At 48.7% G+C, this 22369-nt stretch overlaps 1 protein-coding gene across 1 annotated transcript in view; it reads right to left on the bottom strand.

Annotated features, from left to right (window-relative positions):
* USP43 (ubiquitin specific peptidase 43) overlaps positions 1 to 22369 on the bottom strand; it is a 195554-nt gene that overhangs the window by 125313 nt on the left and 47872 nt on the right. The window contains exon 3 of the mRNA XM_090061053.1: positions 12347 to 12453. Within this exon, the coding sequence (XP_089917179.1) occupies positions 12347 to 12453 (107 nt within the window). The remainder of the gene's footprint in view (positions 1 to 12346; positions 12454 to 22369) is intronic.

Raw genomic sequence — 22369 nt, 5'->3', positions numbered from 1 at the left:
AACAACTTTTCAGGACTTCAAGCTCTATCACAAGAAAACAAAAAAAGCACATGGGTAAACTGGTTTTCCCATTCCAGGTCACCCTGCGGAGAAGCCACTCTGAGGAAAAGCTGCATTGCCTCTCGAAATGAAAACTGCCATGCTAAAATCTGCCTGGGTCCAAAACAACCAGGGGTTTAGCTGGACAGCTGGCCTCCTTTCAATTGAAGGGAAAATTCCTAACAAAGAGAGCCATTTTGTCTTGGCTACATCATCTTGAAGGAAACTTTCCATCAAAGTCCCTGCAGCAATGAGTATTTAATACCATTAACCACCTTAGCTCATGCTTTCTTTTTTCCCCATCAGTTTTCCATTTTCTCATTTAAAAAAAGAAAAAAAAATTAAAAACCCAATCAAAATCCTTTTAGGCTTGAAACCTAGTTATCTGTCACCTTTCAAACCTACCAAACTCTGAGGGAAGCAGCATTGCAAATTAATAGATCTTTTTGCATAGAGACAAGCTTTAAACACACAGATCTGAGTTGATAGACTAATGAAAATTAAAGCACCATTCTTTATATATGGAGAGGAATTAATTGGAGATGGATAAGGTTTGGCATACCAAGCATGTGCCTCCTGCTTGCAATGCTGTCACAAAGGCCTGTGGACAGCACAGGGGTCAGAGGGAGATTCAGGTGACTGATTTATCTACGAGGGATTGGTGACATTTCCTTTGGGTTACTGCAGCATGCAACAGAGATGCCATTGCTTTGAAAGAGCACACAGGTCACGGAGAAAAAGAGATAATCCTGGAGGAGTGCTGTCATCATATAATGGTAACACCATCCTCCAAGGGGATGGCTCCTCAAAAGGACAGACAGGGACTGTGCGCTCCGTGGAGAACTAGAAAATGGACTACCTAGAAGACCTTCAGTTTGTTAAACCACATCCTGGTCCTCTCTAAGAACTGATGGAACAAGAATCCTTTGGATGCAAATGGCCCCACTGCACCTAAAGGTAAAATACTAGTGGTGCCAGGATTTCACCCTATGGACGTAATTTAACTCAACTCCAGAAGGCCACCAAAGGGGACATAAAGTGGGACGGGTTTGCTCAGGGGAAATTCTGGTTCTGCTGCAATATTTCTAGAGAGAAGAGGGAGAAAAAATTGCTTATATTTCTAAGTAAAAGGCCTTTGATAATTTCCTATCAAGCCTTCAGCTTCTCTCAGACAGCCACTGAGCTGGCTCTCACTGATCAGCAGGAGATGCTGCTCTCATGCTGTCGACCGGGTAAATTGGAAAACAATGTGGCAGCAGTCAGAGACATTACAAATTTGGGGAGTTGAAAATATGCCTTGTATAAGCCCACTGACATCACCCCAGGGACAGACAAGGGCTGGGAATGATTTGCTGCCTCTGCAGCTCTTATTTAAATGCACTTAAATGCCTGTTATTTAAATAATGCTTTTGGGATGTGCTGCTGAGGCAAAACCAGAAATGATTCTGTGCACTCACATGGTGTTTTGACAGCAGCCAAATGCTGCTGACCCTGTCGGCAAATACCGGCACCCCCAGGGCAGCTTTCTGCTTCAGGGCTTCAGAACAAGTCTATTCAAAGGTCCTTGATTTCACTTGCCCTGGTTTTTTTATTATGTTGTTGTTGTCATCCCTTAGATTATTCCTTTGCAATCAGGAGGCCCTGGGTGCTGCAGCTCATGCCCTATGCAATGCCACCTCTTTTAATGTAGCCTGTTACAGACTTAGCTAATGAAAATGGGTTTCCAGCCAAGGCAACGGAAGACCAAAACGCTGGCTTGTATCCATAGATGCTTCTCAAGCAAATCCCAGGATGTCATTCTCCCCTTGTACTCGGCCTTGGTGAGGCCGCAGCTGGAGTACTGCGTCCAGTTTTGGGCCCCACAATTCAAAAAGGATGTGGAGAAGCTTGAGTGAGTCAAGAGAAGAGCCACACGCATGATCAGAGATCAGGAAAACAGACCTTACGATGACAGGCTGAGAGCAATGGGGCTCTTCAGCCTGGAAAAGCGCAGGCTCAGGGCTGATCTGATGGCCACCTATAAGTTTATCAGGGGTGACCACCAGGATCTGGGGGAACGTTTGCTCACCAGAGCGCCCCAAGGGATGACTAGGTCGAACGGTTATAAACTACCGCAAGACTGCTTCAGGCTGAATGTAAGGAAGAATTTCTTTACTGTCCAAGCCCCCAAGGTCTGGAACAGCCTGCCATCAGAGGTGGTTCAAGCACCTACATTGACCACCTTCAAGAGTAAATTGGATGCTTATCTTGCTGGGATCCTGTGGCCCCAGCTGACTTCCTGCCCTTCGGGGAGGGGGCTGGACTCGATGATCTCCCGAGGTCCCTTCCAGCCCTAATGTCTATGAAATCTATGAAATCATGTTTTACAATAGAGAGGTTACTATGCTCAATCCCACTGCATTGCAACATAAAGCATGAAGCAGCTTCCCAAGTTTGGTCGAGCAAATTTGCACAAGCATGCAACATCCACTCTCCTGTAATGGTGATCCTGTTTCAAAAAGCATATTTTGTTGCCATGGAGATGGATGCAATAACACAGAAAAGATGCTCCTTTGAGGCAGTCTGTTCTAATGTTTAGAGAAGAGGTGCCTAGAAAGCTCTAGTGCTGCCCCATGATCTAAGGTCAGTCACTGACCCTGTCTCAGTTCCAAATCGCCCATCTGTAAAATGGGGACAGGTCTCCTCCCTTCAGCACAGGGCTACAGGGGATGTTTGCAAAGCCTAAGTAACTTTCATTATCATTATTTTGGCAGCAGGAAAGGAACAAGCACAGGCCAGCAACCCCTGTGACTGCTGACACAGTCAAATCAGGAAAGCTGCACTTTGTACCAGGGTGGTAAAACTGTGGCCACACATTACCCACAAGTGAAACCAGCTACACCAGTTTTAGCACACCTATACCAGTTTAATAACTTGTCTGCACTAAGGGCCTCCTCTGGCCCAGCTATGTCAATCAGAAACCACACCTCTTCATACTCTTGGCCAGTCACTATCCCCTTTTCATCCTACTGACTCCAGGGCAAGTGCATGTTTCACTCACAGCAAAGTTCCTCTCTCTGTGAAGTGCACAGAGGAAAGGCTGGTTCCATTTATGAACCAAATCCATTTGAGGTGTTTTTCTATTCACTGTAATATACAGGTAACAAATTGGGTCCCATTATTTTATGATACAGCATATACAATCTTCCACTGGTTTAACTGAGAGCAGAATGCATGTCAACAGCTCACTACATATGTATGAATCCAACACATCAGCAGAGTACATCCCCATCCCAACAACACTCCTTCAAAACCATTCTGCCTTTTCAAAACCATTCTATCGATTCAAAAGACATTCCTGAAGCAGAAGGTCTGATCCAGCCTTGCCTAGACAAGGAAAATAAAGTGTGTTTATCAAAGGTATTATAGTTAGAACATGTTCATTAACATACTTCTAAACACTGCTTAGCAGAAAGAGGTTAACTACTCAACCCTAGAGCTTCTAAATGGTATTTAATGAACATGATACTGAATGCACGTTGCTTCCCCAGTCTAGACTGAGCCAAAGGCACTGTCTCTATTTAAAACTTTCCCTGATATGGGTACACCTGCATTACTATGCTAGCAAATCCCTCCTAACAGAGATGTACCTTATGTCAGCAAGAGTGTGCTTTTGCTGGCAAACTGATATTAGTGAGTAAAACAAATACTGGCCAAAGCACTTTATTGATGAGATAACTATATCTACAACTAGGGCTTCTACCAGCACAGGTGTTTTGCGAATGACACCCTTCCCTACAATAGCTATGCTGGCACCTGTGTTTGTGCCTTTCAAGAGCCTCTCACTAGATACAACACCAATTACTTCCTGCTCAAAGTACAGAGTAACCATGGTACAGTGACCACAAGCACATGCAGCTTCTAGTTATGGAGACATCTGTCTTCCCTAGTTTCATAGTTAGAAGGGACAGAAGGGACCTGGACCTGAGCAGATCATCAAGTCCAACCCCCTGCCATGGCAGGAAGGAGTACTGGGGTCAAACGACCCTGGCGAGGTATTCATCCAGCCTCCTCTTAAAGACCCCCAGGGTAGGAGCCAGCACCACTTTGCTTGGAAGTTGGTTCCAGACCCTAGCCGCCCTGACTGTGAAGTAGCGCCTCCTGATATCTAACCTAAACCTACCCTCTGCCAGCTTGTGACTGTTATTCCTGGTCACTCCTGGCGGTGCTCGGGGGAACAGGGACTCCCCCAGTGCCTGCTGATCCCCCCTGACTAGTTTGTAAATGACCACTAGATCCCCCTCAGCCTTCTCTTGTGGGGGCTGAACAGGTTCAGGTCCCGTAGCCTCTCCTCGTAGGGCCTGCCCTGCTGCCCCCTGGTCATGCGAGTGGCCTCCTCTGGACCCTCTCCGTGTTGTCCACATCCCTCTTGAAGTGCGGCGCCCAAAACTGGACGCAGTACTCCAGCTGCAGCCTGACCAGTGCCGGATAGAGGGGAAGTATCACCTCCTTGGATCTGCTTGAGATGCATCTGTGGATGCAGGACAAGGTATGGTTGGCCTTCCTGACCACGTCCCCACATTGTCGGCCCATGTTCATGACTCCAGGATCCTTCTCTGCCTCTGCCCTGATGAGAAGGGAGTTCCCCAGCCTGTAGGTATGGTGCTGGTTCTTCCTCCCCAGGTGCAGCACCTTGCACTTATAGTTTCATAGTTTCTAGGGTCAGAAGGGACCTGAGCAGATTATCTAGTTCGACCCCCTGCCATGACAGGAAAGAGTACTGGGGTCAAATGACCCCGGCAAGATGTTCATCTAACCTCCTCTTAAACACCCCCAGGGTAGGAGCCAGCACCACTTCTCTTGGAAGTTGGTTCCAGACCCTAGCTGCCCTGACCGTGAAGCAGCGCCTCCTGATATCCAGTCTGAATCTACCCTCTGCCAGCTTGTGACCAGTATTCCTGGTCACTCCTGGCGGTGCTTGGGGGAACAGTGACTCCCCCGATGCCTGCTGGTCCCCCCTGACTAGTTTATAACAGGCCACAAGATCCCCCCTCAGCCTTCTCTTTTGGAGACTGAACAGGTTCGGGTCCCATAGCCTCTCCTCATAGGGCCTGCCCTGTTGTCCCCTGATCATACGAGTGGCCCTCCTCTGGACCCTCTCCATGCTGTCAACATCCCTCTTGTCGGTGTTGAATCCCATCCTATTCTCGTCCGCCCACCCCTGTAACCTGTCTAGGTCCAACTGCAGCCTATTCCTCCCTTCTGGCATGCCCACTTCTCCGCACATCTTAGTGTCATCTGCAAATTTGAACAGGGTGCTTTTTACCCCCTCGTCCAGTCAGAAGCTTTCTCATCCTACAGCAACCATGTGCCTGGAAATCAAAGCCAACACCTTCCCCACTTTCTTCAGTGGGGAATATGAGAAACTTTATCCTTGACCTTTGTCTAATTATGGGAGCCACAGCAGGCCCCAAATCACACCCTTTGTGCTCATACCTCCATTCAAGGTTGGCAAAATATTTGTGTGTGCAGCTCTTCAGATAATAATAGCAATCAGAGTAACAGCTGGGGCTTAAAGAGATCTCCAAGGAGACCAGATCTGTCATCAGCCAGCGACAGAGCTTGCTTAGTATATCTAAGTGAATGGTAGGAACCACACAGATAAAATTATCACATCCACTCACCAGCAACCCATCTACAACAATGCTCTCCACATCCACACCTCAGACCCTTTTCAATCCATTCCAATTTAAATCTTAATCATAATAATCGTTTCCATTTACATAGTGTCCTTCACTCAGAGAACACCAAGTCAGGGTGCATACACACATGAAGACACAGCTACTTTGATCTACAGCTAAATAATGATAATAGACCCTGGGGGGAATGAGGCATCTATTTAGCACCCTACCCCAACAATTACACTATAGCTCGTGTCAGTGAAAGAAACAATTTGCAAAGGAATCTAGAAAGGGAGTCTGGGGAAAGCAGAATGCGACTATTATGAGAGTTAGTCGTCTGGCTGGACCCAAATGAACCCACATCCCACCGTTATCAAACGACATTTATGGACCACCGGTGGTTAGGATCTCTGCCATCCACCTAGTCTCAAAGGGCATTTATACACATACTTTTTTTCCAGTGATATGCCGGAGACCTGCCATAGAAAATGGTGGTGGTGCACTTTTGAACTAAGGCATCTCTGAGGCGTTTTAGTTCAAAAGCATGCCGCCGGCATTTTCTCAGAGCTGATGCTCATTTTGCCGCTTATACAACTGCATGCATCACAGCATCAGGTGCTTTTCAAAGTGCCTGGCATTGCGATGCATGCACATTTAAAAATGCCCAAAGATGCCACCTTCAGTGGCACCGAGACCTCTCAAACCACAATGGGGCAGTTTCAGTGCTAGATCAGAAGCCAGGCTGTCTCCTACTGAGTGACAGAAAACACTTCCTCCACAGCCCAGAATATCTGATCAATCGAGGCTTGCATCAACTGTCTCAGATTACTTATTCACTGTGGTTTATTATTTACAGAGTGCTGCCAAGGTGCGCAGTGCTCTAAAAACCACCGAGGACAACCTGGCCCTACCTTGGAGAGCTTATATACAAACTGAACTCATTGGAGACGACAGGTGAGTTACTTAGTGAGTATTCCAAGTTACCAAGTTATAACCACAATAATACACAGGAACTCACTGTTGCTGAATGGGTCCATTTAATTTAATCCATTTGCAGGGAGCACTGGATTTTCCTGGCACTTTTCCGAGTGCTGACAATATATGTGCTGTGACTTGTGGCACTTACAAAGGAGTTTAGAGCAAATCTCCACCACAAAACTGAGCAAAGCTGAAGCGTACAGATCACCCCACTAACCTGTTTGTTTCTGCTCTCCCTCCCTCCCCACTCCAGAGCCAAGGCTTCAATGCACCCGTGCACAGACTGTGATGTGACGTGCAAAGGAATAAATGTAACGCCCTAATCTCTAAGCCTCCTAATCAACTAATGCCCATCTGACATTCCCTCAGTCTTACCAGGTATGCTAATGCCTGTCAGCTGTACCCTGACTGGGCAGGTGTTATCTTCTCCTTCTGCTTGCTGAGTGGAGGCAAACTAGGTCTGTTTGCTGTTACTCTACTCAGAAATTTAGCTGGAGCACAATCATAGTGCTCACCTGTGTTCTCCAGTAACAATGCTACAGCTCTTTTTTTCCCTTTGACTTGATTAAAAAAAAAATCACTGTACCCATCTGGACAGCCACCAGGGTGGGACTGATCAACCGTCTATGAAATCAGGACCAGTAGTAATGAAGAAAATTATCATTAATTGAAACCAGAGCAAGAAACCTGGGAAGTCAGCAGAGGCATAGCAAGCTCATTCAGCACCCAGGGTGGAGGTGGGAGTGGGGGTATGCCAATCAGCGTAGGGGTGGGGAGGGGAAGAGAAGTCGTACCTGCTTAGTCTTTCTACACAGAAGGCAGCTGCTGCTGCGGCCACTGAAGCCAGCGCGGTTAGAGCAGCAGCAGTGGTGACAGCAGCAGTAGAAGCTGCTTTCCCCGTGCAGAAAGCTCGGGCAGCAGCAACAGAGACAGCAATCTTGTAGAGACAGCAAGCTTCCTGGAAGCTGCCCATGGGCTCCCATTTCCCCCTCCACCCACCCAAGATATGCTGCTGGGCACTGGGCTATGCCGGCTGGGAGAAACTCCCCAGGGTGAAGGGGGAGAAAGCACCATTTCCTTCCCCCTCCGCTCCCCCCTGCCGATGCACTGCTGCGTCTAGGGCTGTGCTGCCCTACTCCTATAGCTGGGCAGCATAGGGTTGCCCTTGACATGGTAAAGATTTCTATGGGCGGATTCTGGCACCCCCTCATAGTCAGCTCCCAGGGCTAGTGCCCTGCTTCCCCCACCCCTGTCATGCTATTGGAGGTCAGATGGACTATGCTGGAACCCCAGAGTTAACACATCATCTTTTACAAACAAAATGTCTTTGGCTATTTAATGGCTTCAAATGCCAGGGTGCTTGTCTAGTGAGAGGCTGCAGAGCAGTACCATCTACAGCAGGGGTGGCCAATCTGTGGAACATGTGCCACAAGTGTCATATGGGGCACATGGCAGATCAGGAAAGGGACAGGCAGCACAGTGGTAGATAGAGCAAGGAGCAGAAAGCTGAGCAGTGGGATAGGACAGGAAGCACCATCCACCCCTGGGCAGGGAAAGGGGGCTGGAGTGGCACGTCGGAAGGGTGCCAGGCAAATTCGTGGAACACCTGCCAGAAGAGTTGCCCCCCTGCTGATCTAGGGAACAACCATCGTCACCCCCTGTAGCAGCTAAGTGTTTCTTGGCAGGCTCCCCTCTGAGCGTCTCCCAGACCACCCCCTTCAGAGACTGCCCGAGAGCCGTCCTTGTATGCAGCAGTTCGACCCACGACAGTTCTAGCACTCTTTACGATGAGGATTTTTGCCATCTTGTTTCTAAACAAGTTTTGAAATTTTATTTCCAGATTGGTTCTTCTGATCATTTACATTCAGACAGCAGTGGTAAAAGGCACATGAATATCTCAGCAAGATTGCTACTTATTAAGTCTTCTTTCCTGGAATAGCATCAATGCTACCAGCTCTCTGAAATGCATAATGCTGCACTGTCAGATTTGGGGGAAGCAGATGTCTTTGTGATAGTCTTGGTTCATGGAGAAGCAACAACAGGCAAACTATACACCTTTGGAATAATCTCTCAAGGAACCGATTCAGTCTGGAGGATTCCAACCTGATACTTCTCATTTTCTATTGTAGCAACATTACTAAAATAAAAACGAAAAAAAGCCAAGAGCTGGACAAGTCTTCAAAAGATCTGAAAGTATGAATGCTGCTCTCCACAGCTCCGGAAATCGGGCTGAGGATCTAAGTAGGTGTGGCACTTTGAGAAGATTTGCCCCCAAAAGTCAACAGACTGAACAACTGTTATTTCCTATTCGAAGCACAGAGAAATTTTAGTTCACAATGATCACAAGCACCAGCCCACAGTAATCACTGGCAACGGAGAGTTTTTAACAGTAACAGCTGTGCTTCTGATACAGGACTGAGCATTGTGTTTAGGGCAATTTTTGACGCTCTTCAGGACTTTCTCTGCCTCTCTTAGCCAGGTAGTATTGAGACAAACACACCTTTAAATCTCTTAAACGCCCAAGAAAGGGTTTGTTACAATTAGCATTACCAGTGATCTGAGACAAGCACCTGCTCCAGCTCGGGTCAGGGATTTATTGTGGGAGGTGTTATGCAAACATTTAGCAAGAGGCAGTGACTGTCCCCAGGAATTTACACAGCAAGTAGGCAAGACAGACAAAGTGTGGGAGGGGAAGCAGAGGCACAGCGAGGTAGAGTGACCTTCACAAGGTCACAGGTCAGTGGCTGAACCAGTCGCCTGGCTCTCAGGTCAGCACCCTACTCCCTGTACCACATTGCCACCCCATGTAAATTTGTGGTGCAAACGCAGGACTTTGAGCCTGACAGTACAGAGAACTTATCCTGGCTCTTGTGCTCCACGGCCCTGGACCGGCTGACTGCCCGTGCCTTAGTGTCCAATATGCAAAGTGGAGGTGTCACTCTTGATCTTCCCTGTGTGTCTGCGGCTGATGCAGTGTTCTGCATTTGAACAGCACTCTCAGGGCGATGAAATCACCTAATCAACAGGCCTCCTACAGAGCCGCAACAATTACCGATTCCATTCCACTCTCCCGGTTCAGCTCTACTAACCTCTGTTCCAAGCATATTATGCTCCTGGAGGCTTAGCAGAAAGTGTGCTGCCAACACTACTAATCTACTTAGACTGGAAACTCCCTACAGCAAGAACCACCTTTTTGCCGCGTTTGCCTAGTGCCTAACACAATAGGATCCTGGCCCGTGACTGTTGTAACTGCTCGAATAATTATTTTTAAGAGCAGATTGGACAGACACTTAGCTGGCATGTTTTAGTCAGGGATGATCCTGCCTTGAGCGGAGAGCAGAACTAGATAACTGTGAGGTCCCTTCCAGCCCTACTTTTCTGTGATCCAGTCCCCCATCTCCAGACACAGCCAGAATCTGATGCCTCAGAGTAACATGTCCACAGTAAATCCTAAACAACTGTGAGGCCATGGCTTCAATCCTGGAGTCTCAGCCTGCCTGGCACAGCCACTCATCCCAGCCTGCCACCTCTCTGGCTGACCATTCAGGTCAAGCAAACCAGCCAGAAATTTCCCTCTGGATCTGGTCATTCACTCACTCCCTGCCATCCGGGGTGGCCAGCCAGGGTCTGCTGACCCCACCATCTCTTCCCATATAAACTCCTGATGCAGAAGCGGAAATGTCTGGGCAGCAGGGCTAAACCTGTACCCAGGCTGCTTGACCCCTGGCTTGTGCCTCTACCAGCTCTGACTAGTCCCTTGGCTACCTGACACAGCTTGCCCTTGGACTCCATGTTCAGCCTCACCCTTCAGCTTCCTAAGCCAGCTCCTGGCTTGATCTCCTGGCTACCTGACCCAGCTTTCCTTTCAACTCCAAGCTGTGCCGGACCTTCCCGCTTTCTGACTCAGCTCTTCAGATTGACCTCCCAGCTTCTGGCTTCCCAGGTTCTGCACATTCCTTCTGCTCCCGATTGCTCCCCCATGGCCCAAAAGATTCCCAGACCTGGCTGCCCACAAACCAGCATGACCATAGCATTTGCACAGCAGCAACAAGAACTAGAAGCAGCTGCTTCCTGCAGTACCTGCACTTGAGCATGCTGGAGGGGCAGCAGGGGGACCTCTATTCTGACACACCACCCAACCCGGCATACCTGCAGTTCTGGGGTGCAAAACTGCTTTAGGGTGTTGCTTTTCAGATTAAAAATAAAGTCCATGCCCTTTCCACACAGACTTTATAGGTCCCATAGCACTTCAAGAGTGAGGGTGTCATCCAAGGTTCATGGCTGATTTGCAAGATGTATCATTACCCTTTTCCCACCCAAAATTCCTCCTGTATTTTGGGTTGGGTATAATCATCTTCTTCTCGTTCCATCCTAAACCGTTATACAAAGTACAGCAGAGGATGGCTGCCTGCTTTCATGCTCCACCCCATAAGTGGCTGCATTTCATTAATGGGGGAAGCAGCTCCTCTGTACCTGTCTATAAAATCTGCACAGTACTTCAGGACAGTTGAATGAAAGGTGCCAGTGAAGTATTAGCTATTAGGGATGTCACCTAGAATGGATCTTTGCAGGGATAGCCTGTTTTAGCCTCACAGCCTTGTCACGGACTCGTCCAGCTAACTATTCCACAGCATGGTCATGGCAGCAATGGAAAACATCAGGGGTTGTTTAAAGTGCAGTTAAAGTCATGAAGCTCTAAACATGCCCAGCAAGGGCTCTCTTTCAACCACCTTCAGAGCAAATTGTATCAGTTTACAGCTATAAAGGTGATTTTCCAGTGCAGTACCACAAACTCAGCCTACGATCTAGAAACCCAGCTCGGTACCTTCTGCCTCTGATATCATCCCCAACAAGTAAGGTTCCTGCAGTCTCAGCTGCCCAAGGGAGAGTCCCACCTGCTCTTCCACCCCAGGTGGCTCTGCAGGGCTAACAGGAGGACAAGCTGTGTGTGTTCACTAGTAAGCAGGGTGCAACTAGAACATATGTAAGGGGAGAGGGCAAGAAGGGGCTGTGGCATCATTATGTTTCTGACTGTCTTAAGCACATCCTTAAAAATTGTCATCTCTGTGTATGTGCATGAGTGTATATGAGATCTCACTATCAGTTGGGAAAGCACATGCATGCATGTGTCCCCATGTCTGTGCAGAACTCTTGGCTGGAAAAATGCGTGTGTATGGGCAAGTGGTGACAAAGAGGGAGGTGTAGACAGGTCCCAATTTATGCTCCAAGAGTGGCAGAGCCCCAAGAGATGTCACACACACTCCTGTAATCCCCGTGTATCTATCTCTCTGCAGTGACTCTCTCTTTCCAATCAAGTAGGAGAGGACAGATCCTGGCCACGAGTCATTATATGTGGCAGCTGCAGGTTATATTCCTAGGCAGCAAAAGCCACAAGAGGTTTCCATTCATCTGCCGTAGCAGGATCCCTTCCCAGCACCACCTGTTTATTTTGGAAACCCACTATGTTTTAGCTCCGGGTGCCACAAGTGGCTGATGGCTGGTGTGGGCTGGTCCTGAACCCAAGTACCATGTTCTCAGTACCATCACCTCTCCACAGCTCGCTGCTCAGGGTGAAGTCTGGGGTGGGGGAGGTTTGTGAGCTCCACAGCAAAGGATGGGGCAGGAAGGTCTGGTGATACAAGACATCCCTCCCCCTCCTCCCCACTTACCTGTACTGTGCCTGGAAATGGTTCTGCACGAAGCTCTGTCCCCTGGGAAGCTGGGAGGCTGGTTGGGTGCTTCCAGAGCCACCGCTCTCACCAACATCAGGTTGAGGCTGCAGAGGGAACAAAGAAATGAATGGGATTAGGAGAACATAAAACAGCTGGTAAAGATCACCAACACTTTGCTAGTAGTACCCCCATATCCTTTGTTGCACCCCATTCCCTCTGGGGGTTATCAATAATTTCTCCTAAAAGAGAACTTGCCTCCAAGCTCATCTCTGCCTCTGCTTCTCCACAACTCATGCTTTGCCTCCTAGTTTCTGACCCACTCGAATACAGACCACATGCCTAACAACACTGTTACAACCTACAGAAACTCCACTGTGGAGCAGCCCCAGAATCAGCAATTCCATGTGCGCCCATCTTCACTGCAGAGATAACGTAAGTGGTTGGCAGTCTCTAGGTTTGAGTGTCCACACTGAACAGCCTGGTGATCAGAGTGACTATCCTCACAACTGCAGCAAGCCTCACTTCCCTGTGCATGTCACATCTCACTGTTTTTAGCAAGCAGAAACACCCTATCGTTATGTTGCAGGAAACTGCAGGAGAACTTGTCTGTCTTTCTGGGTTCATGGGAGAATTGTGGGAAGGCAATGGAGGTCTAACAGCACTTGAATGACTTATCCTATGTCCTCATTGCAAACTGGGTAGGTTACAAGCTGGAGGGAAAATGACCCACGCTTCCAGCTGAGCCAGCCACTGCAAGAAGCAGATTAGGAGCAGCAGCCAAGAGCCCAGCCTATACTTTAGTGAGAAGGAGCCATGCAAGAACAAGGGAAGCCCAGGGAGATGCCAAATCTCAGGGGGATGGAAATTTTACTATGCAAGAGGAACATGATATTCAAGCACAGAGAAGTACAGAAGTGAGTGCTTAGGGGACATACAGACAGCCCACAGTTTGCCTTTCACTCTGTACCCTTAAGTGACATGCCTAAGGCTGTTGAGTGCCGCAAGAAGAAAGATGCACTGGGAGAGATTTATGCCCAGCACTCTGCACACTGAATGCAATTTTGCTCCAGAAAAATACTGATCACCATGAAGGAGTGGAAGGAAGAGCAACAAAAGTGACTGGAGAGAAGGAGAGGGGCAGGTGTGAGGTTTTGGCCAGGATGTAGGCAGCTGGACCCGGACTGGAATGATAACCAGGGGAGCAATGAGGAGCAGGGACGTGATTTTACCTCTGAATCTAACAGTGGTGAATACAGCACGCAGGTCTGGGGTCCACATTTGAAAAGGGATGCCAAGATAGTACAACGAGTGCAGAAAAGGGACAAAAGAATGGTTCAAGGATTGGAGATAATGCCTTAGAGAGAGAAAATACGTCCCTTACTTGGAGCACTGGTAGTCAGCAAGGCTGTGCGAAGTGGTCCACAGATCACTCCCCTGCATCTTTTTTACCAGAAGTCTGAAGGTAAGTGCACAGGCTGGTCTGTGAGAGAGGCCGAGGGTTAACAGAGGACCAGCTGTTCAGAAGGTTTGAGATCCACTGCCTTCAAGTGAGATTTCAAGAGCCCAATCTTGTTTAACTTAGAAGATCAAGGGGTCACTTGATTCCATTGTACAAGTACCTCCAGGGCAAGAAAAACATTAAGTGCTAAAAGGCTCTTTAATCTAGTGGGCAGAGGCATAAGAAGTTGAAGCCAGACAAATTCTAAATCAAAGTTAGGCACAATCGTTTTAGCAGCAAGGGTGACTAACCTCTAAAAAAAGGCCAAGAGAACTGGTAGATTTACTATCGCTTGGGGCCTCCAGATCAGAATGGATGCTTTTCTGGAAGCTTCTTCAACAAATACAAGTTAATGGACTCAATACAGCATACATGGGGTAAATCACAATAGCCTGTGATATAAAGGAGTCAGATGAAGCAATCTAATGGTTGCTTAGTGAATTGATGAAACAATGAAATTAATAAAATCCATCCATGTGTTAGCAGTTCTCATCCCTCTCCTTGCACGGAGAAGGTGAACAGGGTTGGGGGGACAGTTTAATAACGGAGAGCTCCAGCTCAGGTGGGTGACACTGCATTTCTGAGACAGCAACGCAACATTATGAACGCCCCCCCCCGCCCCCCCCCAGTGAAACCCAGCAGTTGGGCAGCACAACTCAGCAGGAGTCAGCAGCTCACACCCTCCCAGGCACCTGCTGCACACAGCAGGCTTCTCCACGCCACCTGCTGTCAATCGCAAACTCCTCTCCCCAGAGCCGGGTTGGTGCGAAGGGCAGGCGAGAGATGGGGAATGTGCACGCAAGTGCAAGTACGTGTGAAAGAGGGAGAGTGCATGTGTGAGGGTGAAATCGTGTGTGTACGTGCTTCTCAGCAGTGTGCACCTGTGCTTAAGAGCTATTCTGTGTGCAGCACGCACAAGAGGAAAAGTGTTCCAGGCACTAATTAACCTTAAGTAAATGATCAGAAAAGGAGCATTAAATAAATGTATCAACTGGTGTGAATTTCTGCAAGGCAGGTGTGAAGCAGGACTCTGCTAATAAGGATATAAAACAAGACTGCCTTGCATTTCCCTAGCATCCCTTCTATGCACCTTTCAAAAACAGCACGGAGCTCAGCCATTGTAGTTCAGTAAATGTGGTTCCAGAGGGTAAACTGAGGCACAATGACAGTAAAGTAACTTACTCAAGAGCTGATCGGCTGACAGATCACCCCAGAACCCAGGAGGTTTGAAACCCAACTCCCGAGTTAACACCACCAGGTCCAATAGCCAGAGCCTTGCTCATATATTTGTCTGCGATTGTCCTGATGAACCAGTGGCTCTTTCTACACACACTCCAATACTGCCATCAGAAACAACACCCCAGAAAGATTTAGGGAAGCACCAGGTGTAGTTGTGGTTCCAGACTGTATCACACAGGCAGTGGGAGCAGACTGCAATTTCATCCAAAGACGTGATAAATCTTTGTTGCTCCTGCTGTACAAAATTGAAGAGCAGAGGCTTCAGGCAACTGCTGGTGTTTATAGCTTGTGCTCAAGTGATGGCAGCTAACGCTGTCAGGGAGGTAGAAATTATCTGTCAGGATTCTAGAGCAGGGAACTCTTCAAAACTATTTAACTGGCAAATGCCTCTTGGGGTCATTGCCTGGAGTCTGGGAATAGTCAGTGCATGTTAATGGCATGTTTAAAAGCAAACAGCAGCTGCATTTACAATCCAGCCAATGGTCACCCAGGCCAAAACTGGCTGCCAAACTCAGGGCAATACTGATACCAACAAACTGCCCAGCTCTGCTGAAGATGAGCAACAGGGAGCACCTAATTCAGCCTCCTAGGGAAATACCCTAAACCCATAAGAGAAGAGGCTACGGGGAGTGCTCTGTAGGGTCACTATGATGAGGCTGCCCTTCCTGTTTAACTGAGGTTGGACTCCTTTGCTGTGCTCAAGAGTGAGATTTGCTCCATGCTGGCAGCCTGCCAGAGGAGACAGTGAAGACAACACTCGGGTGGTCTCAGTAGGGGCTCAGGCTCCTCTAAGGGCTGCAGAAAACCTTTAGACAAGGGGTTGGCACCCCATGGCCCACAGGCTGGATACAGCCTGAAAAAGGGATTGTATCTGGCCTGTGAAGCCAGGACAGCAATGACAACTGAGTGTCAGGGTAATTCAACAGCATTTGGTGACACATGGCAGCAGGCCAGTTGCAGGTGGCGGCTCACTTCAGACAAAGCTCTGATAATTCAAACCACAGCTGCTCAAAGGTTGCTGTAGGCTACTACTGCTAAATAAGCTGCTTGGCTGTAGGCTTCCACTGCCCTGCACTGTGACACATTCCCTCCAGGTTATACGCAGAATACTTAACTCAGGTGAGAGATTACCCAGACCTGAGGACTGTGCAGTCTAGGAAAGATCATGTGCCACAGATCCCTACAGAGCCACATGCCCAAAAACACCCGTTAAAGAGGAACCCTCCAGAGAGCCAACCTTACCAAGGATGAGATACAGCTCCACCTGCACAAATCTCCCCATGTCTTCAGCCTGTGCAAACATGTGGTCGATGCAGTGTCAAGTAGCCAGGAAAAGCCAGGCCTGCTGGATGGGAGGACAGAGGTCTGAGAAGTGGGAAAAAGTCTTAGCCACAGATCCAAGGCCCCTGGGCTTGGAAGAGGCTTTTCTGATTAACTTAGCCTCAGTGGCAGGAATAAATTCTAGCGCTGTGCGAGGCTTCGGACTGTGCTTTGGATCCGGAGAAGCTTCGGACGCTTTGGCGTCCAAAGCAGCACATCAGGATCAAAGCACTGGCTTCGTTAGGCTTTCCAAAGCGGTTTGGAGCTTCTGAACCGCTTCGGAAAAGCTTCAGAGCTGCCCTGGAGATCCAGCCATATGGTATAATGGGGAATCAATGAAATATCTATAACTTGGTTGTTTTTGGTCTGATTTAGATGAAATTTGCGGGAGTGGTAGCCCCTGGTGAGGCCACAATGCCTGCCAAGTTTTAAGAAGTCCAGTGCAGGGGTTTGGGGGGGACTGCACCTCAAGCTGCTGACAGGCAAAACTCGTGACATGGGTGATACTGTGTGTGTTAAGGCACAGTGGGGTGAAAGTTGTAGGCCTGCTAGCCCCTGCTGAGGCCACGAAGCCTGCCAGATGTGGAGGAGATCGGTGCAGGGGTTCTGGGGCCCTGCACCCTTAGCCGCTAACAGACAAAACTCGTGACATGGATGGCTGTGCAGCTGACTGTCCCTGTCTTGGGGCAGTTGATTGTCTGTATTGATTATTTCCTCTCCTTAGTCTGTGATTTTGTAGGTGTTAATTCATGCTCATTAAGTTGTTATGTAGTAACTAGCTACTGTGTACTGAGCTGATCCCTGAGTGAATCATGATTGACTGGTAACTGGTAACACAATAGGTTAGCAGCCAGGCCTGCAGTAGTCCCCCCAGTCCGTTCCATCCCCCTGTTTTGTGCCCCCCCCGGTGCCCCAAGACAGACACAGTTGCACAAGCACCCATGTCATGAGTTTTGCCTGCCAGCAGCTAGAGGTGCAGGGCCCCAGACCCCAGACACCCTGCACCGATCTCCTTGACAGCTGGCAGGTTTCGTGGCCACAGCAGGGGCTAGCAGGCCTGCAGCTTTCACCCCCCTGTGGTGTAACACATACACGTAACATGAGTTTTGCTTCCAACAATTTGGGGTACAATTCCCTCCAAGCCCCTGCACCGATTTTCTTGAAACTTGGCAGGCTTCACGCTCTCAGCAGAGGCTACCACCCCTGTAAGTTTCTCATCCAAATCAGCCAAAAAACAGCACAGTTATAGATATTTCATTGATTCCCCATTATACCCTATGGCCAGATCTCCGAGGCATCTCTGAAGCTTCGGAGCCACATCGGCCGGATCAAAGCGGAAACCCGGTCCGGATCTCCGGATTGGATCCTTGGCACCCGAAGCAGCCAGATCTGAAGCCGGATCAAATAGCTGTCTACTCGCACAGGCCTAATAAATTCACCCTTCTACTCCCTTCTGTAGATGCCTATTGCAACCAACAGGTTCACTTGGCTTGTAGGCTGCTATTACTGGCATCAACCACTACATCGTAAGCTGGACCTTGTAGTCTTTGTGGGATTCACCAGTGTGTTAAACAGGATCCTAGGCAGCAAAGCCTTTGCAGATCTCTACGTGTATTTTCTGACTCCAGTGGCTGTACTTTCCCCTTCCCCGAGGCTGTGGGGTCAGAGACCTACAGTCTGATCTGCATCGCAGAAAATGCTACTTTATCTGCATCAGATCTGGCCTGTGGGGCTCCCCATGGGGCTGTAAATTTGGCACTGAGGAAACAGTGGCAAATAACACTGACACTGCTGCCCTGATGCCAAATTTCCAAGTTCCATGTGGCAGGATCAGGCCCCAGCCAGCATGGCTCCATGCACCACGATTGGGCCCGCAGATCTGAACCAGCCCATGGACTGACCCAGCACCTCTCATCCAGCCCATGGGGCCAAATGTTGGGCACTACTGCATATGTCTTATAAACACACACACCCACACCTATTTGAGTGTAAGAGTGGAGTGCGCCATATAATTTAATCCAGAAAAAAGTGTGCCCCAGGTATGAATACTTTGGAAAACATTGGTCTTAGCTCTTCCCCACTGTTGAAGGAGTTGTGAGAGACTGGGGCACGAGTACCAGACAGTTAAACCACCACAAGTGCCAGCGTAAGCAAACAAGTAATAAGAGGGCTTGCGAAGCCTGTAATTACAGATAATTACATGATTAACATTAGCCATTCAAAAAACCTCTCATTATTTCAGCACTCTTCACTAACTCTGTAAACAGAAAGGTTGGTGTTGGACAGTGAAGGCTCCTCTGGGTCCCTGCCTCTCCCAACTACAAACCCTTAACACCTCTCTGCTACAGTGGGGTTTCTTCTGGTAAGCAGAAGGTCCCCAGAGAGCATCATGAAATGGACCCAACCCTCACCTATTGCCAGGGGTTCCCAATATGTGACAGTCTCAGGAGCATCATGAGCTGTGGCACTGACTCTAGAAAGAGTCGATGCACAAGTGCCCTAGACTGGCGGCACAGGGTTGGCATCAGGCGGTGGTGGGATGGGACAACTCTGGGCTGGACTACACCAGGATGCACTAGCTAGGGTTCTGGGTCAGTGCTGCAAACTGCACCCTTTCCATAGAGATGTTTTTGATATTCTGTGCCACAGCATGAAGAAGTCTGACCTGGTGGCTGCTGCTCAGCCCCAACTTGGCTCTGACCATCTTGAACAGGCTACTCAGCCTCCTTTGACCTTTTGCTCTGTGCTGAGGCTGACAGGCAAATCCTGAGGACAGGTAAATCTGCAGTCTGGCTTAATGATTTGGAAAACCCTGGCCTGGCACTGGGGATGTACCAGAAGGATTTCCGAAGGTAGAGAGAGGCAGTCACATAGCAAATGGACCCCAAGAATCAAATCAGGGCCAGGGTGGTGTATGTGAACCTTAGACTGAAGGACAGAAGCATCACTGCAGAAACCCATTTAGCCCGAGACAAAGCAACAACCCCAGGCAGCGCAGCAGAGCCAGAGCTCCTGGCCATGGGGTTGGCTTTGCCTGCACTGCACCTGTGAGGGGCAGAACAGTAACCACCAGCTCTTGTGCAGAGTTGATCCGTCATATGATCTCAAAGCACTTTACCAAAGCACTAAGGCTTACCCCTCACACGCAGCAGAAGCAACTTTCCCACAGTCACCCAGTAGGCTTGTGACAGAGCCATGAATTCAACCTGGATTTCCTGAGTGCCCCTCCTATACTTTACCCCTAGGCCACACGACGACAAGGAAGGTAGCACCATCCTGTGGGCAGTGCACTGGACTAGGCTCAGGGTGACCTGGGTCAATTCCCAGCTTTGCAGTCACCAACTGTGAGGCCCTGGACAAGTAACTCTCTACTCTCAGGGCCTGGAAATAAGCAACCATGGATCCCAGTGATGGTCGCTAGCTCAGAGGAAGGTAGCCAAGGTATTGCCATAGAAATGTTTTTGACAAGTGACACTGGTTAAGAGCAGAGGCACATGATGGCCATAGGCTACACTGAGCCCCCTTGCTTGCTTGCCCTGTGGCTGGCAGCATCAGTAGCAGATGAAGGTAGAATGGGTAAAAACAATGGGCGCTTCTTTGGAGGAAGACAGCAGAAAAAACTGGCCCACTTTAGCAGGTGCTCTAAAAGCCCAGCCCTGAGCACCTGCCCATTTCATACTGACGTCCAACTTGTATTTTCCTGTTCATCTCCATGCCCCAAGAGAAGCAGCAGTGTCTGGTTGCTGTGGGACATGATGCCATCGCCATCATTAACACCAGCAGTGACACACGGTGATGGGACAATCTGTGTCCTGCATCCCTGTCATGGTGGAGCCTGAAGCACCACTTCCCAGACGACATGGCTTTTTCCTATTTGCCCTGCTGGAAACACCTTACCTTGGGGAGGCTACAGAAGCCCAGGTCACCCTTATCCTGGGCTTCACATGGTCATTTATGCCAGTGCCCCCTTCTGAGCTGGCAGATGGCACCATGAGACCCTGGGGTAGGGTGACTTGGGCCCTCAGCTTGGAGGTGTGAGGGTAGCTCACCTCGCTAGCTACCAGAACGCATGACAGGAAACCTGCAGGGACCGCTGACTTGGAAACAGCTCCCTTCCCCACTTTCTTCTTCCAGGACACCTCTTGATTTGTGACTCAACTGGAGGAGACACATGCCTCCCTCAGTCCTGACCAGCCCAGCAGTCCCAGTCACTTCTTCACACCACCATTGCCCAGAATGAGCTTTTTGCATTTGTGATGAGGCTGGAACAGATGGTGGAAAGAAACGTGTCCATTAGCATCCCCTGTGCTAGCAGCCTGATGGCTTGGGAGGCTGGGCTGGCTCCAATGAAGCACTCACATCGGAAATGGCACATCAGGGGGCATTTGCTCCATGAGAATTGTGATCAGGACACCACAAGCTGCTCCCCATGATGGTTCAAAAGCAGCCTGGGAAACTGGCTCAGCAGTGACTCTCTAAGGGAAGCACTCTCGCACACCCTCTCTTTCACTGTTGCCCACATGACCTGGCTGATTATCATGCAGCTGCAGCGCTCTGCATCTTCCTCTGAAGCATCAGAAGCTGACTGTGGTGGAGGCAGGACAGTGGGTGAGTTGGGGTCTGATCCCATGACGAGCCCTGTATACCTGTGCTTTAATCTCTCTTCACTTGCAAAATGTACGTTGTTTTCCACCGATACCCATCTCTCCTTCTCCTTGCAGGCATGCATGTGGGTGCATGCCAATCTATTTCTGCTTCTATCTTTTTGTTAATCTGGAGCTTTTCCATTACGATATTGCAGGAAGTAGCACTGCAATCATTTCCACCCCCCAACCTGCCATCACATCCAGCTCACAACAAATGGACCTTTAAACTGGAGCAAGTCAGAGCTACACCTGAGAGCATGTTTCAGACTGGAGAGCTGAGGTGGGGGGAGCATGCAGCCGGTTACTATGAGGAAAGAGTTATATTAGGCTTTTCAAATTACAGTGTATTCTCTAAGTAATAACTAGTCTGACAATATCAGTAATTTCAGTTAATTACACAGGGGGAGGCAATTTGGGTGCATTGCAGTTGAACACAAATCCTTTCACATGTGTTCACTACAGCTGGGCACTTACGTTTGATGGGAAGAGGTGGTGCCAGGTCAGCGTGGGTGGGCTGGGACCATTTGGTGCCTGCGTGTATCTGGGAAGGGATTTTGTTTAACGTGAACACATATACATAGGGGGTGGCTATGAGGAAAATGTGTAAGTGTATATTCAAAGGGGACTCGCAGTTCATTCTGCTTATCTGTCTACAGACACATCACGCACAAAGACTGTATTTATTCTGCCATTTAATAATGAGTCCTGTCTTGTGTTGCTGGTATAACAGATTGGATTCTAGAAGAGGTTGTGACCAGAAAATAACTTGTCATACATGGAGGTTTACCCACCAAAGCAAACACTGACAGACTCTGTGTACCTAGACAGAAAGAAGGGGGTTGAGGAACACTATAGATCTTCTGTTTAGGCAACACTGAGCCCTTTCAAAGTATCCCAAAGAACATAGTATGCTGGCTGTTATAAAAGTAGCACGTAAAGTGAGAACTGTGGGAAGGCATGAAGGAAACCCAAGCAGAGCATGAAGACGATTTGCAGAAGTGGGAAACAAAACTGCATCAAAGTGAATAAAAATTGTTAGGAATGTTCATGAAGATAATTCAAAGGGCTAAGGACAGCTTGCATAAGCCCATCTAATGCCCTCATTACAGCTGCATGAGATCAGGTTCTTCACAGAAACTGCCTTGGATACCATATTTTGAAAACTGGTGTAACACAGACAGATGCAAAATGTATATTGAGACTAGAATGCATCCTATCACTAGTTGTTTGAAGCTGGCACAAGGTGTGTACTGGGAAGGGCATAACCAAGTGGCTGGTGCCTTTCATTGGGACCTGGGTAGGCAATACTACCTCCCA

The sequence above is a fragment of the Crocodylus siamensis genome, chromosome 8, assembly GCF_052110815.1.
Source record: "Crocodylus siamensis isolate JL-2025a chromosome 8, ASM5211081v1, whole genome shotgun sequence".
NCBI lineage: Eukaryota > Metazoa > Chordata > Crocodylia > Crocodylidae > Crocodylus > Crocodylus siamensis.
This window is presented reverse-complemented; position numbering and strand designations above follow the sequence as displayed.